Source organism: Cyprinodon tularosa, unplaced genomic scaffold, assembly GCF_016077235.1.
Source record: "Cyprinodon tularosa strain WSP-4 unplaced genomic scaffold, ASM1607723v1 ctg52, whole genome shotgun sequence".
NCBI lineage: Eukaryota > Metazoa > Chordata > Actinopteri > Cyprinodontiformes > Cyprinodontidae > Cyprinodon > Cyprinodon tularosa.
The window spans coordinates 2,521,278-2,537,454 of NW_024039252.1; the positions used below are offsets into that span (position 1 = coordinate 2,521,278).

Consider the following 16,177-nt stretch of genomic DNA (forward strand, 5'->3'; position numbering starts at 1 on the left):
GTCTGTGACATCCAAAGCCACTGCCAAACATTAGAGGAGTTTTTATAAAGACAATGGATTATGTCTGAAAACGAAGACCCTCCCTTACCTTCTGCAGGATCCGGCGGCCCGAAGTCCAGGTCGTAACGCAGGACGTAGAAGTTATTCCACACGTATAGCTGGTTGTCCCTGGGGTTGTAATCCACTGCAGTGATGTACTGATACTCATTGGGGAAGAGGATGTCTGTGTACTCGCCCTGGTTCAGCTTGGTGTTGTAGATGTAGTCGATTTGGCTGCGGCTGGCCTCACTCTCGTTCTCCTCATAGGTGGAGCGCACCACATGAAGCACGCCACACACCATGAAGGCATTGGAGGCCGAGCGCTTGTCGTATGCTGTGTCCCAGGTGCCTTCAAAGCGAAGGGTGTAGGGGTTGAGCTGGCTTATCACTATGCGTCCGTTGTTCTGCTCTGTGGCGTAGATTACCCACAGCCCCCTCTCATCCACCGCAAGGTCAATGTCCGTCTTGCCACCCCAGCGGTAAGGTGAGGTGTCATGGTAGTTGGCGTTGTTAACGATTGCCTCTCCGCTTTTGATGCGTGTGCGGAGGTCAAACTTGACAATATTGCGTGTGCGCTCCTTATTGAAGAAGATGGCACCATCGTAGGCAACAAAACCTGTCCCATCAACACGGTGCGGCAGTTTGTAGGTGGTTGTCTGTCGGCTGTTTTTGAAGTCCTCCAGGGAGGCATATTCGATGAGGGTGTCCGTGCGGTAAGGGGTCCAAGGCATGAAGAAGACCTTATCTCCAGCCTGTAGCGGGTCTTTGCACCATGAGCCTGCTTGCTGCTCGGCCTCGAACAGGAAGGTGGCGGCTCCTATGCCCTTCAGAGTCCCCGGACAAATGAAAACTGGTGACAGAGGAGAGCGAAAACAAAAATATAACACAGCAGAATATTAAAATCCCCAAATGTTATACGTTTGACAGGTACAATTCTCACAGCTGTGCCACGCAAGTACAGAACAAAGGGATCAGGGACATTGAAGCTTTTGACTAGTGCTTTAGTACAAATAAGGAGGGGGGAGGACATATGTACGTGTCAAAGTGACTACTCGGGATGAAAAATGTGAGGTTAATAGAGCTTGCATCTCAAGGGGCTGCTGCTACACTGTACCAGGGACAAAACGAATAAAATGTAAACGAAAAAAGTTTTTAAGTCCTGCAAATGAAAGACATGGGAAGTGGCGAAAGGAGAATTCACAGTGTTTTGTTTTGTGTGCATATTTTTGAATATATATTTATCCAATACCAGCCTGTCTTTAAAAGTCAAATGACACACAAACAGCTGGGTACAATGGCTATAAATTGTAAACAACCAGATTAAAATGCCAGGGGTTTGGAGACCATGACAAAACCTTTCAGAGTCTTAATATGACAAATACCTTTAATATTCAAATGAAAAACACTCGTATCCGTAAAAATTAAAAATTTAAAAAAGATGACTTTACAGGTGCACACACATTTAATTTATTGCTTTCTTGAAAGATCATTTTACTTAATTACAGCATTCAGTCTTCTTGCGTGCTCACTTCTGGTCATTTATAGTGAATCTGTTAGATAGCAAATGAAATTCAGCCAAATGAGAATTATTGGGATATTGCTTCATCTGGTTCCTTTACCTAAGTAAAACTACACAAAGATGTTATGAAGGATTTTATAATGATAACAAGTATCAGTCAGGTATCAAAAAGGTATCAGGTAAGGGTATCAAAGGTATCAAAGAGCCAATCATTGGGAACAACTTTGCAGGTGCTTAGCTAGCTCTTCATGTTTTACCATTACAGATAAAAAGACAAAATGGGGATCGGTTTAGGAAGGCTGGCAAGAGTCTGCCAGTCTCATTGAAGGAGCTGCAGAAATGTCTTATTAGTCTTGTTGTTTTATTTTATCTGCTGCAATAATCTCCTGTGGTCTGCACAGATCTAGACTGATGAAAGAGCACATCATTAAAGCACCATCTCTAGTCAAATATGGTGGTGGCACTATCATGCTCTGGGGTTATATTTCCTCAGACTACTAGACGTTTACAAAGGCACCAGTCAGTTTTAACTCAAAACTGATACAAAACTCAAAGATGTACAGAAGTGCTTCAATGATCCAGCCAGAGTTTAGAGCCAAGTCGAGCAAAAATCTTTTGGGTTTTTTTCTGAAGGGGGCTGCAAACAAGAGATGTCTTCAAAATCTGATATATTTTGAGAAATCGAAAAGATAAAAGGCTCCTATAGGAAAAGACTGAATGCTGAAAATGATCAAAAGAATCATTCAACAAAGTATTAGCTCCAGTTTTTGTATAAGAATTGCAGCTTTTAAATATGCTATACTTCTCCTTAAAATATTGAGTTGTGCAGGATAAATCTCACATTAATGGTAAAAAAAAAAAAAGATCTCAGATGATTTATCATGGTCTCATTAATTACGCCACAAAGACCTGGCATGTTAATATCAATGTGTTACTTTTCAATATCAACTGTGTATGCACACACTGTACATGCATTATCATATGACTGTAGGTTATTGAGTAACATGAGGGAAAGGGAGCAGACTTCACATCTTGTTGTAAGAGGGAGCAATTGGATGGTAGAGAGGGCAGCAAAGCAGAGGTAAAACAAAATAAGAATGAAAGTGGAGGTTGGGTAATAGATAGAAACAACATTGGAAAAGGATTTTTACTACTTCTGTAGCAAAAGACAAAAGACAGTGTTACCACTGATGGGTGAGGGAGGCTGCAGCAAGTTTGCAATAAGAATTAATTTGTTCTGGATAAAAAAAGGCAATACAGGGAAATTATTCCCCCTTCTCCAACATTTTTTTTTCCTTAGGCAGTGCCAAACTCACTCAGCCATCATAGTTATTTCACATCACGTGCTATGGGTGCAGCAGTACTTGGGCCAGGCAAACCGAGACTGAGCCAATTAAGAGGTAGTTGGTTGGGTGGGTGTGGAGTATTACACTGCTTACATGAGGGGTCCCAAGAATGAATGGAAAACGAAAACAGTCAGTGTTTTCTTTCATATTGCAAAAAGAAACTTAGTCTGGTGACCATGGTTGTCATTTGAAATTTTGTTCTGCAAATCGTTTGGGCTCCACGGGTGCAAACCATCCTCCTATGGGTTTACAATTTGACAGGAGAAGGCAATCAGGGAGGGAGGTGAGGGGTGGGAGGAAGTGGGAGGGGAGCTGTACTCAACACCACAGAACAAGAAGGCCAAAAAAGAGGTGGGGGGGTGGGGTGTGGGGTGAAAGGAGAGGGAAGGACCAGAGCACTCATTTACCTTTTTGCTCCACTTCTATTTCAGGCAGTGTAAAAGAAAGCAAAAGAAGAGTGCAAAAGGGAGAGAAAGATTATCATGAGTTAACTAGTAGATACAAAAAAAGGAGAGTTAGTCGGAGGATGTGAGTGTGAGATAAACCACCAGGCAAACTGGGATGGAGGATCTTAGAGGAGGGGTAAAAAAGAAAAAAGAAAAATGTTTGTTAGCGGGGTTAAGTCTCATCCTACAATAAAAGCAAAAACACACAAGTCATGACAATAGAACACCAGCTATGTATTGCACTTTCCAATAAACTTTGTTTCTTCGCCTTTATCTGCCATCAGAATAATAGTTTATACAGTAAAAGCTGCATACATTCCTCAAAGATTGCTTCCCACCTAGGTAGCAAAAGATTGAGAAAATATAAAAAAAAAAAACGTCTCAGAAGTCCCGGTCAGATTTAGATGGATAACAGTCTAGGAGGAAACAGCACAGGAGTTATTTCTTGCATGTCTTGTCTCATGGTGGAGAGTGTTTAAAACTTGTTAAATACAAATCAAACACTGGATTGAAGCAGCTCGCCATGCATGTGCAAAATATGACATTAAAGTTATCAACTGGACACTTAAATGAGCCAGCGGTACAAGAGAGGACTGATGGACAGTAGGCCTTATATGGATGCCGCTGCATGAGGTAGGGCTGGAAACAATATGTAAAAAGATTGGAAACTGAAGGAAAAAAAGAGAAGAGTTAGTCAGGATGGGAACAAGAGGTGAAAGGAAGGTCTGTTTGAAAGCAGAGGAAAAAAAATGAATATGAATATTTCTGAAGGTTTACATTTCATCAATTCAAATATGAAGTACTTTCACAGGCTGAGACGAGGGTGCATTTATAAGCTACTCTAGAAACCCATTTTAAGATGGATTAACTATAAATTAGGGCTTGGTTTAAACAACTCTGCAGCTAAGTTAATAAAAAAAAACTGTAGAAGGAAGGAAGAGTTACGAATATGTGTGATAATTAGGTTAAATCAAGAGTAGGAAATTCTGAATTTTCTCAAACTTTCAGGCCATATAACAAGTCTTACAGCAAGAGCTTTTACTTTATAGTCCGACAAGAACATTAAATAAAACTATACATACTGATTTCATTAAAAAGAGAATCTTAAAGTTAGTCGAAGGAAACTGGGGGAAAATATTGTCTCTCCAAGCCTTATTAATATGTAGTCATGCAGATCGTTCTTGCTTTATTTGTAAAGCTGTAGAAATATATACCTCTGAGATTTTAAATTACACCACAAATATGAGAGTTAATAAAAAAAAAAAAAAAAAAACACTAGAAAAGCTCAGACTATTTGTTCAGTGGAAAGTAGTTCCAAAGTAAGCTGATCACAGCAAGGTCTACGGATTAACCGCAGGAACAGCAATGCCGTTTTTAGAAAAGATACGGCCAATGAAAAACTCTATTTTATCTATATGAGTGCGTCAAGCTATAAACCAGAGATGCATTTACTGCCGTAGAAGCAGAGTCTGGGATAGACAGTGACACATCAACAGCCATTTATCACTTCTAAGTCCCAAGTGAAATCCCTCAGTGGAAATTGAATCATGTGGAACCTCTGCTTGAATCTGACTCGGTTTTGCTTTAGTGGTTGGGACTAAAATGATACATGACTAAACGATAAAAATCTGATTTAAAACCTCAAGCCAGAGCTAACTTAAAACATAGAAAACTACAACAAATGATATATTACGCAGCCAGATAATGTGGCCAGCAATCCGAGAAGATATCAATGCAGTCATTTTTAAAATCAAATTTAAAGGTGATGAGTTTGACAGTTTCAATAGATAGATAACGCAAATTAATCTGAAAGAAGCCAAATTTTAAATCTTGTAGGTGGAGATTTACAATCTATTAGTGAAAGCTTAGCTTCCACCATTGGTAATTGGGATGCCAGTAACTGTTCTTGTATGTAGCTGCCAGGTAAAAAAAAAATAAAAAATGAGCATGCACGATAAGGCTCTTGTCATTAGTTTTTTTGGGGAAAAAACAAACAAGGCCAAACAGTGACCGAGGTCAGCATTATTGTCTATCTACTGGAACCTGAAATAAATAGGGTGGAAGAGCGAGAGAGAGAAAGCTATTTATTTAGTAAACAGCTTTTTAGAGTTTGGAACATTTTGTAGGCTAGTCAGTGTCAAGCATATAAAATCATGGAAACTTTAGTCATTTAAAGTTTACCCACAATATGCCCTTTAGCAAAAAAAAGCTTTTTTAATAGCTTAGTTACTTATTTTTGTGTTGTTTTAGCATTAATATGGAGATTTGTATTTGAATACTTAAGAGTAAACATAAGAGAGAATGTTAATTTACCCCAACCTATATTGGTTTTCCTGAAAATAGTCTTATAAAAATAGGCTGTTGTTATAAAAAACTAAACTGGACTGAAAAGGAACATCTTATTGCTTTAAAAAGGTTTTTAAAACTGCTAAAATTGTTTATCATACTGTGTCTACACAGCTTACAGCCATTTCAAAAAGCTGCCAGACAACAAGCGGTGTTTTCTCAGCTGTGTGGGCCACTACCCAGGGATAGCTGTTCCCTTTCTTAAAAATAGATCAATTTAACCGTTTGAAGCACGCGAGAGTTAAGAAGCAACAAGCTATAGTTCTGCCTCCAACTTTACTGTGTACAATGATGTAGTGAAAAATACTTCTGTTTCTTTCTTGTTCTCAACATATCTCGTTCTTTATGCGAGATAACAAAGAGGATTATGGGGAACATGCAGTCCTGCCATATCTGCAAAGCAACTGTTTCAGTTCTAATGTTCTCCCATTCTAAGCATTGCACGTTCCTAGGGACAGGGGTATGGACTTGACAGCATCTTGATAAAATAATCAGTTGCAGTCTGTTATTGGATCATTAAAAGAGTGTGCTAAAGTGTTAAATGCCTTTTAAAGTAGATTTATCATCCTATGGCATTGGGTCTCCCTATTCCATTAAAATGAAGAGTAGATAACACAATAGTGTGGTGAGGATAGCAGACAGCCAAATACAGGCTGGCTATCGGAGCAGAAAGCCTGACTAATTAACCAGGCAATATCATCTTGCTATACATGTAGTGCTAGTGTAAAAAATGTAGAGAGCAAAAAGGTGCAATACTCCTTGCTGTATGCATATTAATGAAAATGATACAGGTATAAAAAAATGATATAGATAACATAATCATTATACCATTGTAGAGGCAGGAGGATTGAGCTGTTGTTTTGTTATAAATAGATTAATTTTGATTATATTATCAAGTTTAATGTACTTATTTGTGTAAATACCTTGATAAAGTGAAACTTTGGTTACAAATCTGACTTAATTTTGCCATGATAATTCAATATCATTCGATGCCTACCTGAACATGTACTGTACTGTTAAATAAAAAAAAGTGAAATAACACTTTTATTTTTCATTGTTGTTTTTGAAAGCAACATAAATACATTTTCGTTTCATCAAATATCTCATATATCAAAGAGGAGGTATATTAAATCCAATCTGCATGACTACATATTAATAAGGTAGTAAATAAAATTTGCATTTTGTTCAACTCAGAAAATCAAACCTTTCAATATCAAAGAACTATTACAGGTCAATCTAACTTTAAATCATTAGTGATAAAGCGTTTTGAGGAGTTATGATTTGTCTAAGGTGTCCTCTGTAACAATAAATCAAAAGGTTGCAGTAAAATAACCCACTCGGATATGAATACACAACATGATTTCAGTATGAGACTGGGGTGGCGATACTTACTATAGGGAACACACTCATACTGGACCTCTAAGTACTTGTAGGTGCCAGGGCATGGGTCGGGAAAGACATCAGAGCCAGTGACAACCACACACTGCGTACGGTTGTTGCACCTAGGGGAAAAAAAAGATTGACCAGAGATTTCATCATGACTACCCACAGCAAGAGTACTCCGTAAGAGACAACATTAACTACACGAAAGGAAGGAGCGCTTCATTGTTACAGCTTCAGTGACATTGATGAAACCTCAGGCTCGACTGTTACTTATGCATTCTAGTTTCAAACCTTGGCGAACAGGCAGGGAGGAATGAGAGCATTAAGGGATGAGTAAATGAAGGCAATGGCATGAATGACAGAGTGAGAGGGCAGCTAGAAGGCATGTCGGGAATTACTGTCTTCAGGCTGCTATTGGAAGAGAGGATATTCATTAAAACACACGTGACAGGTGGAGGTGACATGCACTGGACTGGAATGGGTGTTCTGAAGTATAACAGAGCATCTCCTTTTGCATGGATGTCCAAACAAGACAGGAATGGGTCATCTCTATGAAAGGTTGTTTGCCCTATGGCATGATTACCGTGTCCCTTAGTGAAATAACACTATGATGTATGAATTACAGTGGGCATGTCTGTGTGTCTGTATGCTAGCACATTTCTGGGTGTTTAGAAAAGGTATAGTACAGAGGGAAGAGGGGAAAAAAACAAGAGAAGAACAGCGTAAGATTGAGTTTATGTAAATACTGTATAGGGTAAATTGGCTCCACTTCAATGGAGCTTTCTTCAGGCCCAGGGATTTAGAAAAATGTCAGGAGGAAAGGCAAACAAGATGAAAACTGGCATGAAGAAACCCCAAAATGTTCAGACTTGAGGTCAATATTGCAAAGAAGATAAAACTCAAAGATGCTAGTTAGACATACATTTGAACAGTTGATATTTGCAAGGTTAGGACAATTTTCCACTGCAGAATGCGCTACAAATCTATTTGCATAATTTCTAGGTTAATACATTTAAATAAGCAGGTACGCATACAGACATATAAAACAGCATAAGACAAACATATCATCATAACTCACATATTTATAATGAAAACATGCACAGGTCAGAACAGACTTAAAGAAAGAGGAATGGCTAAGATCTAACCTTCAATGACAAAATAACACCAGCTATGCCTACAGTGGACCAACTTTTGTGGATTATGCGTAGCGAATGTTCAAAAGAGCCGCCGCAAGGGAACAAGGTCACTGCATTAAAATGGGATCTGATTGACAGTAAGTTGGACATGCTGGATCCCCTCAAAAGCACCAAGGGAGGGATGTTCCACTTCATACGGAGTGAAGATATTTTAAAGGCAGAAGTTGCATGTGACAGGAAATAGACTGAAATATTTATAAATAAACCAGTCTCTCTATTTGATTCTTAATCTCAATGTAAGAGATAGTAAATTCAGGTAGTAAATAAGCATAAATGAGAAAACAATGATCAAAATATGACAGTTCTTCCAAAAAATATAATCGACAAATATATTTAATAAGTATCTACAGGCAATAGTGGTGTGCATCAAGGCTGTGTGATGATTTAAGGTAAATCTTCAACTAAATGGATTCAAGATGGCTTCACCATTTCTAGAACCATTTTCTGGCAGAATTTGGGGAAACTGTTGGAGAATACAAGAGCTTAACATGTTTCCATCTTCCTAAAGTTTCTAAGCTCAATAGTCTGTCAGTTTTGTTTTGCATTCCTAATGAATTTGTTGGTTTTTTATCACTGTGAATTTAAAATTTAAATTTCTTTGATTAAGCAATTCTGTTTTATAACAGAGAAACCAATGTTTGCTGACAAAGCTCTAGTCAGCATGTGCTTTAAAGCTTATAATAGGTGCAAACTAAAAGGTATGTTACAGAGTCTTTACTGCGTAGTTCCAATATACATGACTAATCAAACACAATCATATTACATCTCAGAATATGATTTCATACTATTTGGTTAAACACAGGAGGGAATCATTAGCACAAAGACAAAGAATTAAATCCAGCGTTAAAAGTACAATATATAGATGACTATTTCCGATTTTTTAAATCTTTAATTTTGTTTAGCTTAAAAAAAAATAAATAAAAAAAATAAAAATTTTCTTAACTCCTACCTAACATTATGCATTTACTGAAGCGTGGTATCGGTGGACCTCTATAACTGCAAAATATCTGTTGTTTAATGTTGAGGAAGAAACAACTAATTTAATCTTAACCAGTGGGAATTTTAAACTGCTCTTAAATGACATAGATGATGATATATCACTTATAAAAAAACATTAAATATTCATCTATATATATATATACATTTTTTTTTTTACTTTGGCTGACTTTGTGCCTCGCTGCAGCAAAGCTACAGTGACAAAAGAGCACACAAAGGCACACACCTAATAAATATTCACTCAAGCTTTACCTCCACTTCTGGTTTCTAGCAGCTCCGGAGGGGAATGTTTCCAGCTATTTATGAGTTCTTTGCTGTACTAAGCAGGTTGTATTCAGCTGACTCGATTTGAGCAAAGGGGCCAAATCAAACTGTTTACTGTGTAGACCAGAAAACTAAAGCCATGAGTTTAAAGGCAGAAGAAAATATTTTGTTAGATGATAATTCTCTGCTGGTAAACCAGTACAAGAGAAAAACTATTGCACTGTATCACTTGATCTTTTATAAGCACTGAATATTGATTTGAATACATGTAAGAACCAAAATAGCTTTTCTTTTACAATTGCTAAAAATCCCTTTCATGTTGGAATAAAAAACAAGACTGTAGTTTTTTCTTCACAGTAATGTGAAGATGCCCTCATGTTTTAAGGGCAGGTGCTCTAGCTAACGGTTCAGACAGTTTGTTTACAACAGCAGCGAATCCCTACATGCGATCTGCACTGCACAGTGTCACAGCAGTCAAGTGTTGAATTCCATTCGCTTTCTATCAGAGAGCTGCACCTTTGACCAAATAAAAGATTCATTTTGGTATTTTTAAAGGGTCAGGTAAGGGGTTGGGATTCAAATGAAGTAATGGAAGGCAGAGAGACGAAAAAGTGTATTTAGATCATAATTTTTCACAAGTGAACAGTTTTTGCACCTGCTCCCATCAAGAGATGGAAAGGTCATATTCATAGTCCATTCATGACGTGTTTCTAAGGGGATGAGGACCTGAATATTAAACAATGTGACCAGAGGTTGCAGCACTTTCTTCACAAAACTTTAATCCAGCTACACGTTCTCAAACCCCTTTGATGTAGCTGTCGTGCAAAAATCAATCCATTTGATTCCTGCCTAGTAATTTATGTTACGAGGGGGAAAAAAGTGAGTTCTTGACGAATGCTCTCTGTCGCAATTTCCAGAGACTGCCACTCTGCGCTGCAGACCTCCAACTGTTTCCATCTACCCGCTCTTGTTTAACGTGTTTGTTTATCCTTCTGCAGGGCTGTTGCCTTTTGTTAATCCTGACAGTATTGACTCGCCCATTGTGATGAAGTTTAAATACCCACGTTCTAGTTTGCTGCACACCAATGGAGCGCTGATTGGTCTCTCAAAGACTTGTGGTTGATTTAAAAATCCCATCTTACATCACCTTTAATTACGATCAGGAACGTGTTTGCTCATATCTGACTCATTACAGTCATTTTAGTTAAGAACTTTTGACAAAGGTTCCTTAGAAAGCCTTTGTTTCCTGGGACCTGAAAAACATTCAGATGAGTGAAAAATAGGACATTTTTTTCAATATTCAGTGCTTTAATCAAACATCGTAAAATATTGTTATCTATTTTGTTGTTATTTATCTTATGTAACAAAAATATCCATCCTTGTGTAGGAAATAATTACACCCTAATAGGTATTGCTATACCACTGGCTATAGTATCTTTACAGAGATGATTCTTGTATTAATCTTCAGTCTTTGAGATTGACTTGACGAGAGTTTGACCCACTCCTCACATTCAGCTAAATTATGTTTGAGAAGTTTTTTTTTTTTTTTCTCCATGTTTCAGTTGTTTTCATGTGGCACAGTCCAATTCTGCCTTACCTTTAGTTTCTCTACTGATGGTCTCTAATTTTCTTCAAGCAACCTCTGATCCACTGTAGAATTTATGGTGAATATTATGATGTTGAACTTTCCTATAATGCAGGATTTGGCTGATGGGCTTTTTTTTGGTGTCGCAATAACTTAGGGTTGAAACAATTAATCCGATTAGTCATGATTAATCAATCATTGAAAAATTGTCAAGTAATTTAGCAATCATTAATTGGAGTGTAGAGACTCTAAAAGGTGCCTTTAGCTGACAGAGCGACCCAGCTAGAGCAGCCATTATACAAAAATTGTAAAAATAAAAATATGTAAACATTTTGCAATTAAAATAAAAACAACTTTCATCTATCAATATGCTCTATCCTTTGCAAGTGGAAAAGTTTTAATTTTACCTGAATTCATTTCGTAAAAAAATTCTTCTTTAAGAAGTCTTCTGCCATCCAATTATTATCCGAATTAAAATCAACAGTTTAATCGATTTACAAAATAATTATTAGCTGCAGCCCTAAAAGAATTAATTGTTAGCTTCATTTGTCAAAGTAACATACATTCAGAAGTGCCAAAGGACAAGACATTTTTTAATGAAGACCCATAAGCCCTGACAACCTCAGGGTTTCTGCAGATCTCAGACAGCTCCTCCAATAACATCATAGTGGTTTGTTAAACTGTCAGGAGCACACCAAACTAGGCGTTTCAACATACAGCTGTTTCATTTCCAATACGCTACCAATATTGCAGCTTTTAGAATTTGTTGATACTGACATTGACCTGATATGATATTAGCACAAATCTTACTGGCTTTTATTACTTATTTCATACTGAGGAAGGCTTGATCAAGTAATATTATTAAAAAATGGAACAAAACTCAGTTACATAAGGTATGAAAACATTGGAAATAATTTTTATTGAGTAGCTGGACTAATATCGGACTGATATCCAATATTAACTCTATATGTGGACATCCCTATACCAAACTACATGTCTGAGGGTTAAATAATGAAACCTTTTAATTGGGAATGTTTTGGCTGTAGATATTTCTTCCTCACCAGAAACTATATATCATTTTACAAAATATTTTAAAAGGATTTTTTTTATCACTAAATTATGGTATTACCTCAATTTGTCTTTGTTTTTCAACTGATATTAAACATGTATTTGCTCAAATGTATTAGAAAACACACAAGCTACTGTTGGATGTCCTCATTTTCACATGACTAGGTTAGAAGTAAATCCCCAGCTAGTCTGGATCTTGACTTGACAGCAAATGTGCATTGGTTGTCAACGAAACCAAAGGGCATGGACACCGTCTGCAGCATTTGACAGTACGCCTGTAGTGGGACTGTGGTGCAGATTTAGAAAGACAGCAGGATCTGATGTATTCATGAAGCTTTTCTGTGGGGCTGCATCTCATGGGAGTAAACAGGAGAGAATGAGGCATGCAAAAATCTCAGAGGTCTGACATGGTGGGCGATGATGCTCAAAAGGCAGCTTTAAAAAGGCTACAGGTTAAGACTGAGCGGAACATTAGACAGTGAACTGTGGTGTTTCTGTTTATGAATAACTCTTCTAGAGCTATTTAGAAACACACACCTCTAGGGATAAGCAGCAGTCAAGAAGTGTTGCAGTGCAGTCGTTTGACAATTAGGCAGCCTCCTGTGAGAGGGTAACCTGGATGAAAGGCCCAACGATGGGCACTGCTCACTACCTGAGTCAAAGCCACTTCGACGCACTACAAGTTTTTGAACAAAGCAACCTCAGTGTTCCAGATAGAGTTAGGAGGGTGTTCATGTGACTAGCGGTCGCCTCCCTGAGCTACTCCGATCATGACTAACAGAAGAAACAACCGGCAGCTGGTGTGAAGAGCCCCACCACATGGATGTCACTTCCTGCCTGTCAAGAATTAATCTCTGCTACTTTTTTTTTTTTTTTAAGATTTTAAATGTCAACCACATAATTTGGTAAGTGACGGCGAAAGCTGGAATTTGAAGGGTGTAAGATGGCACCACTTTGCTTGAACAAATTCAGCTGTCTTTACAAATTAGCTTTCAGCGTGTTGCACAGTGTTTTGTGCATGTTAAAAGCTATGCGGAGTCTGTAAGGCCCCACGGACACATAGCAGACTGGTTCTGATCCGCTTGTATTGGGATGTCTGAGGTTCAGGATATTCTGCTCTGGCTAGATAGGATATTTCAATAGTGCAAACAAACTTTTGAATGAGCAAACTAAAAAAATAGAGTTTTTTGTGCACAAGATGAACAAGGGCAAAATGATTCAGGTCAAAATTACAGGTTAATCTTAATAAATAAGAATATCTGGGAAAATTAGTTAATATACATATTTTATTCTATTTAAAAACTAAAATATGTATATTACAAACAGGGTGATTTATTTGAGTAGTGTTTTTCCTTTTTGCAAATTTGTATTCCAGTGAAAGCAAAATTAAGAAAATAAATGGCATTCCGTAAAAGAAGATAAACCAACAAAGTAGAGTAGGAAGGAAAAAGTGAGGTAGACAGTGGTGCTAAATAAAAGATGCTGTAAGTTCTGAGCTTTTTAGTAGAAAAAAGTATTTTAGTAGATAAAATTAAAAATTATTTTTTTTTCATGTTACCATCATTCTGGAAGTAGTCAATATTTCCTAGGCAACTGTCATGTCAACAGTTTTCTAAATGACTGTGTGGGCTGGAACATGGCCATAACATATTGGTTATGTTATGGAAAATTAAACTAAAAAAGTGGATTTTGGATTCTATTATTTCAAAATGATTCGAAATAAAGAAATCAAACTTAAGTTTGTGAAGAAAGAATGTATCTAACATGGGTCACGCTAATGAATCAATTAAGTAAATATTATTTTTGATTGGTAATAATCAAAATGTTCCTTGATAAGAAAAAGAGTCAAATGGAAAGAAAAATAAAGTGAAACACCTTAAAAAGTACAACAAAAACCAAATGCTACAGCATTAAACAGTTTAGTAAGAACTATGGAAATATTCAAGAAAGAAATAGAGCCATTTTTTTTTCTGCCCAGGTCTTGGCTGTGTCTATGAAATGAAATCTGCCTCTCCCCTGCGGTGTTTTACCTTTGTGATATAATCTTGTAGGCATCAGGGAGGTAGCAGTTGACATTCTCCATCTGGAACGGGTCAGCGTCACAGATCTTGTCGTCAGTGCGGCCGTAGTTGGCCGTCTCAATCATGATGACATCACTCCCGGGGCAGCGGAGATCAATTGCATATCCTTCACACGAGAGCTCTCTCCTGACCAGCCCAAAAGGCAAGGCCGCACGGCTGAAGCCTGACGACGGAGGAGGAGAAAAACAAACACAAAGACAAAGACAGCACATCACTAAATGAATAGGTTTAAGGATCACTGCGCCAGCACAATAAGACCGCACATCATGCTGTAAAAATTTGTTGGCATGGTCCGAATAGGCCGCAGCAGCCAATGTTTACCACAGTTTTAAACAGAGGGGCCATTACACGCAACCCAGGAATGGGGGAAAGATGAAAAACAATTCATTTCTCCATCGCTCTGCGGTCAGGCCTGTCAAATTTTTAAATCATTGGCGATCAGTGATAATCTAATAAATTCCTGTGCAAGTATAAAGGGCAGAGTGCTTTGAGATGGTCTTTACAAACAGAGAACCAAAGGAACCAAATCTGGTTTGTTTTATTATCATAAGGAGACTTTAATCTATTTCTCTTATTCACGTTGTTTGTTTAGTAAAGAAAGACATAGAAATAGGGAGAATCCCAGCTGAATGAAGTGGAATACAGTGTATTTCACACTGCAAATAATCGAACAGAGCAAGTATGGGGTCCATAAAGTATGACTGATCTATAGCTAAAGCAGAGTAGATTGAAGCACTGTCAAATAGGTCTTCTTTGGAAGACACAAAATTACAGCAGACAAGGTTCCCTTTAAGTAATAAAGGCATTCAAAAACAGAACCAAACAGAAACTGTTGAAATAAAAACTGTACAAATGCCTCGTAAAATGCAAAATTTTTTCATTTATCTTGTACAATCAAGCTGAAAACAAACAAACCTTTTAGCTGCAATAAGCATCTTGCTTAAGTGTAAATACTTTGCAGTATTTAGGTCGTGTCAAACAAATCTGTAGTTTCCTCTGCAGAATGTCTATTAGGTTTAACTTTCTACTCTGGCAGGAAACCCTAAAATAAACATTTTGGTAATGCATACAGGTGCTTGAAGAAAGTATTATGGGTTTCTACACTTGACACTGTAAAAACGATTTAAAAATAAGTAAAAATCTCTTACATTGAGTGTATTTACTCTTAATTTGAGAAAGTTAATAAGATGATCTCCCAATGGAATGAATATTTATACTCTTAAAATAAGCTAATTAGATACAATGCACTAGAAATAAAACAATGCAATTGTTTTTTTCTTATTTTAAATGTAAATATCTGGTTCCATTGGCAAAGTGTCTATCTAACCTCCTCAATTCAAGAAAAAATACGCCTATTTTAAGAAAATCACTGATTTAAATTAACATTTTTTGCAGTGTACATCCTAAAAAAGTGGCATTTTTACCAAATTTCTTGAATATCCAATGCAAGTTGATTCATAAAAAAGAATAAAAAGGTAATCCATAAACCAGACTTACAGTCATAAGAACCAGAAGTGTCTGCAATTTTGAGAAAACAATGATGTATATTCTAAACAGAAAGCAGAATTATGCTCCATTAAAGAAGAGCAAGCAGAGCTTTGTATGGACTGTCAATAATAGTCCTCGTTTTCACTGCCGGTGGGCCCCTAAGGGAGCAGCTACCATTTGTATTTTCTACACTTCTCTCTCCTAATTAGCCCTCCTTTCAGCCTGTTACCTTTTTCCCTGTTCCCATTGGCTCCGGAGCATGTCATGTACTAACACTTACCACCTTTAATTATCCTCACACTTTTGATAGCCAGGGCCCGGTGCAATTAGCATTGTTTGAACTGCTCAGAGCTGAAGTGACTGCAGCTTGAAATTCCTTGTCCTTAAAAAGCCGAACTACATGCCTGCAAGTCATTGCAG

General features: G+C 37.4%; 1 protein-coding gene across 12 annotated transcripts in view; it reads right to left on the reverse strand.

Moving 5' to 3' along the window:
• The window catches only part of LOC119795708 (adhesion G protein-coupled receptor L2-like), a 141,942-nt gene that overhangs the window by 71,673 nt on the left and 54,092 nt on the right, over window positions 1–16,177 (reverse strand). For 8 of the 12 annotated variants that reach the window (XM_038303864.1, XM_038303856.1, XM_038303857.1 and 5 more), the window contains exons 3-6: window positions 14,219–14,432; window positions 7,089–7,198; window positions 3,312–3,326; window positions 89–889 (exon numbers count right to left, since the gene is read on the reverse strand). In XM_038303864.1, coding sequence (XP_038159792.1) covers window positions 89–889; window positions 3,312–3,326; window positions 7,089–7,198; window positions 14,219–14,432 — 1,140 coding nt within the window. The remainder of the gene's footprint in view (window positions 1–88; window positions 890–3,311; window positions 3,327–7,088; window positions 7,199–14,218; window positions 14,433–16,177) is intronic. The other 4 variants (XM_038303865.1, XM_038303866.1, XM_038303863.1 and 1 more) reach the window with 1 other exon arrangement.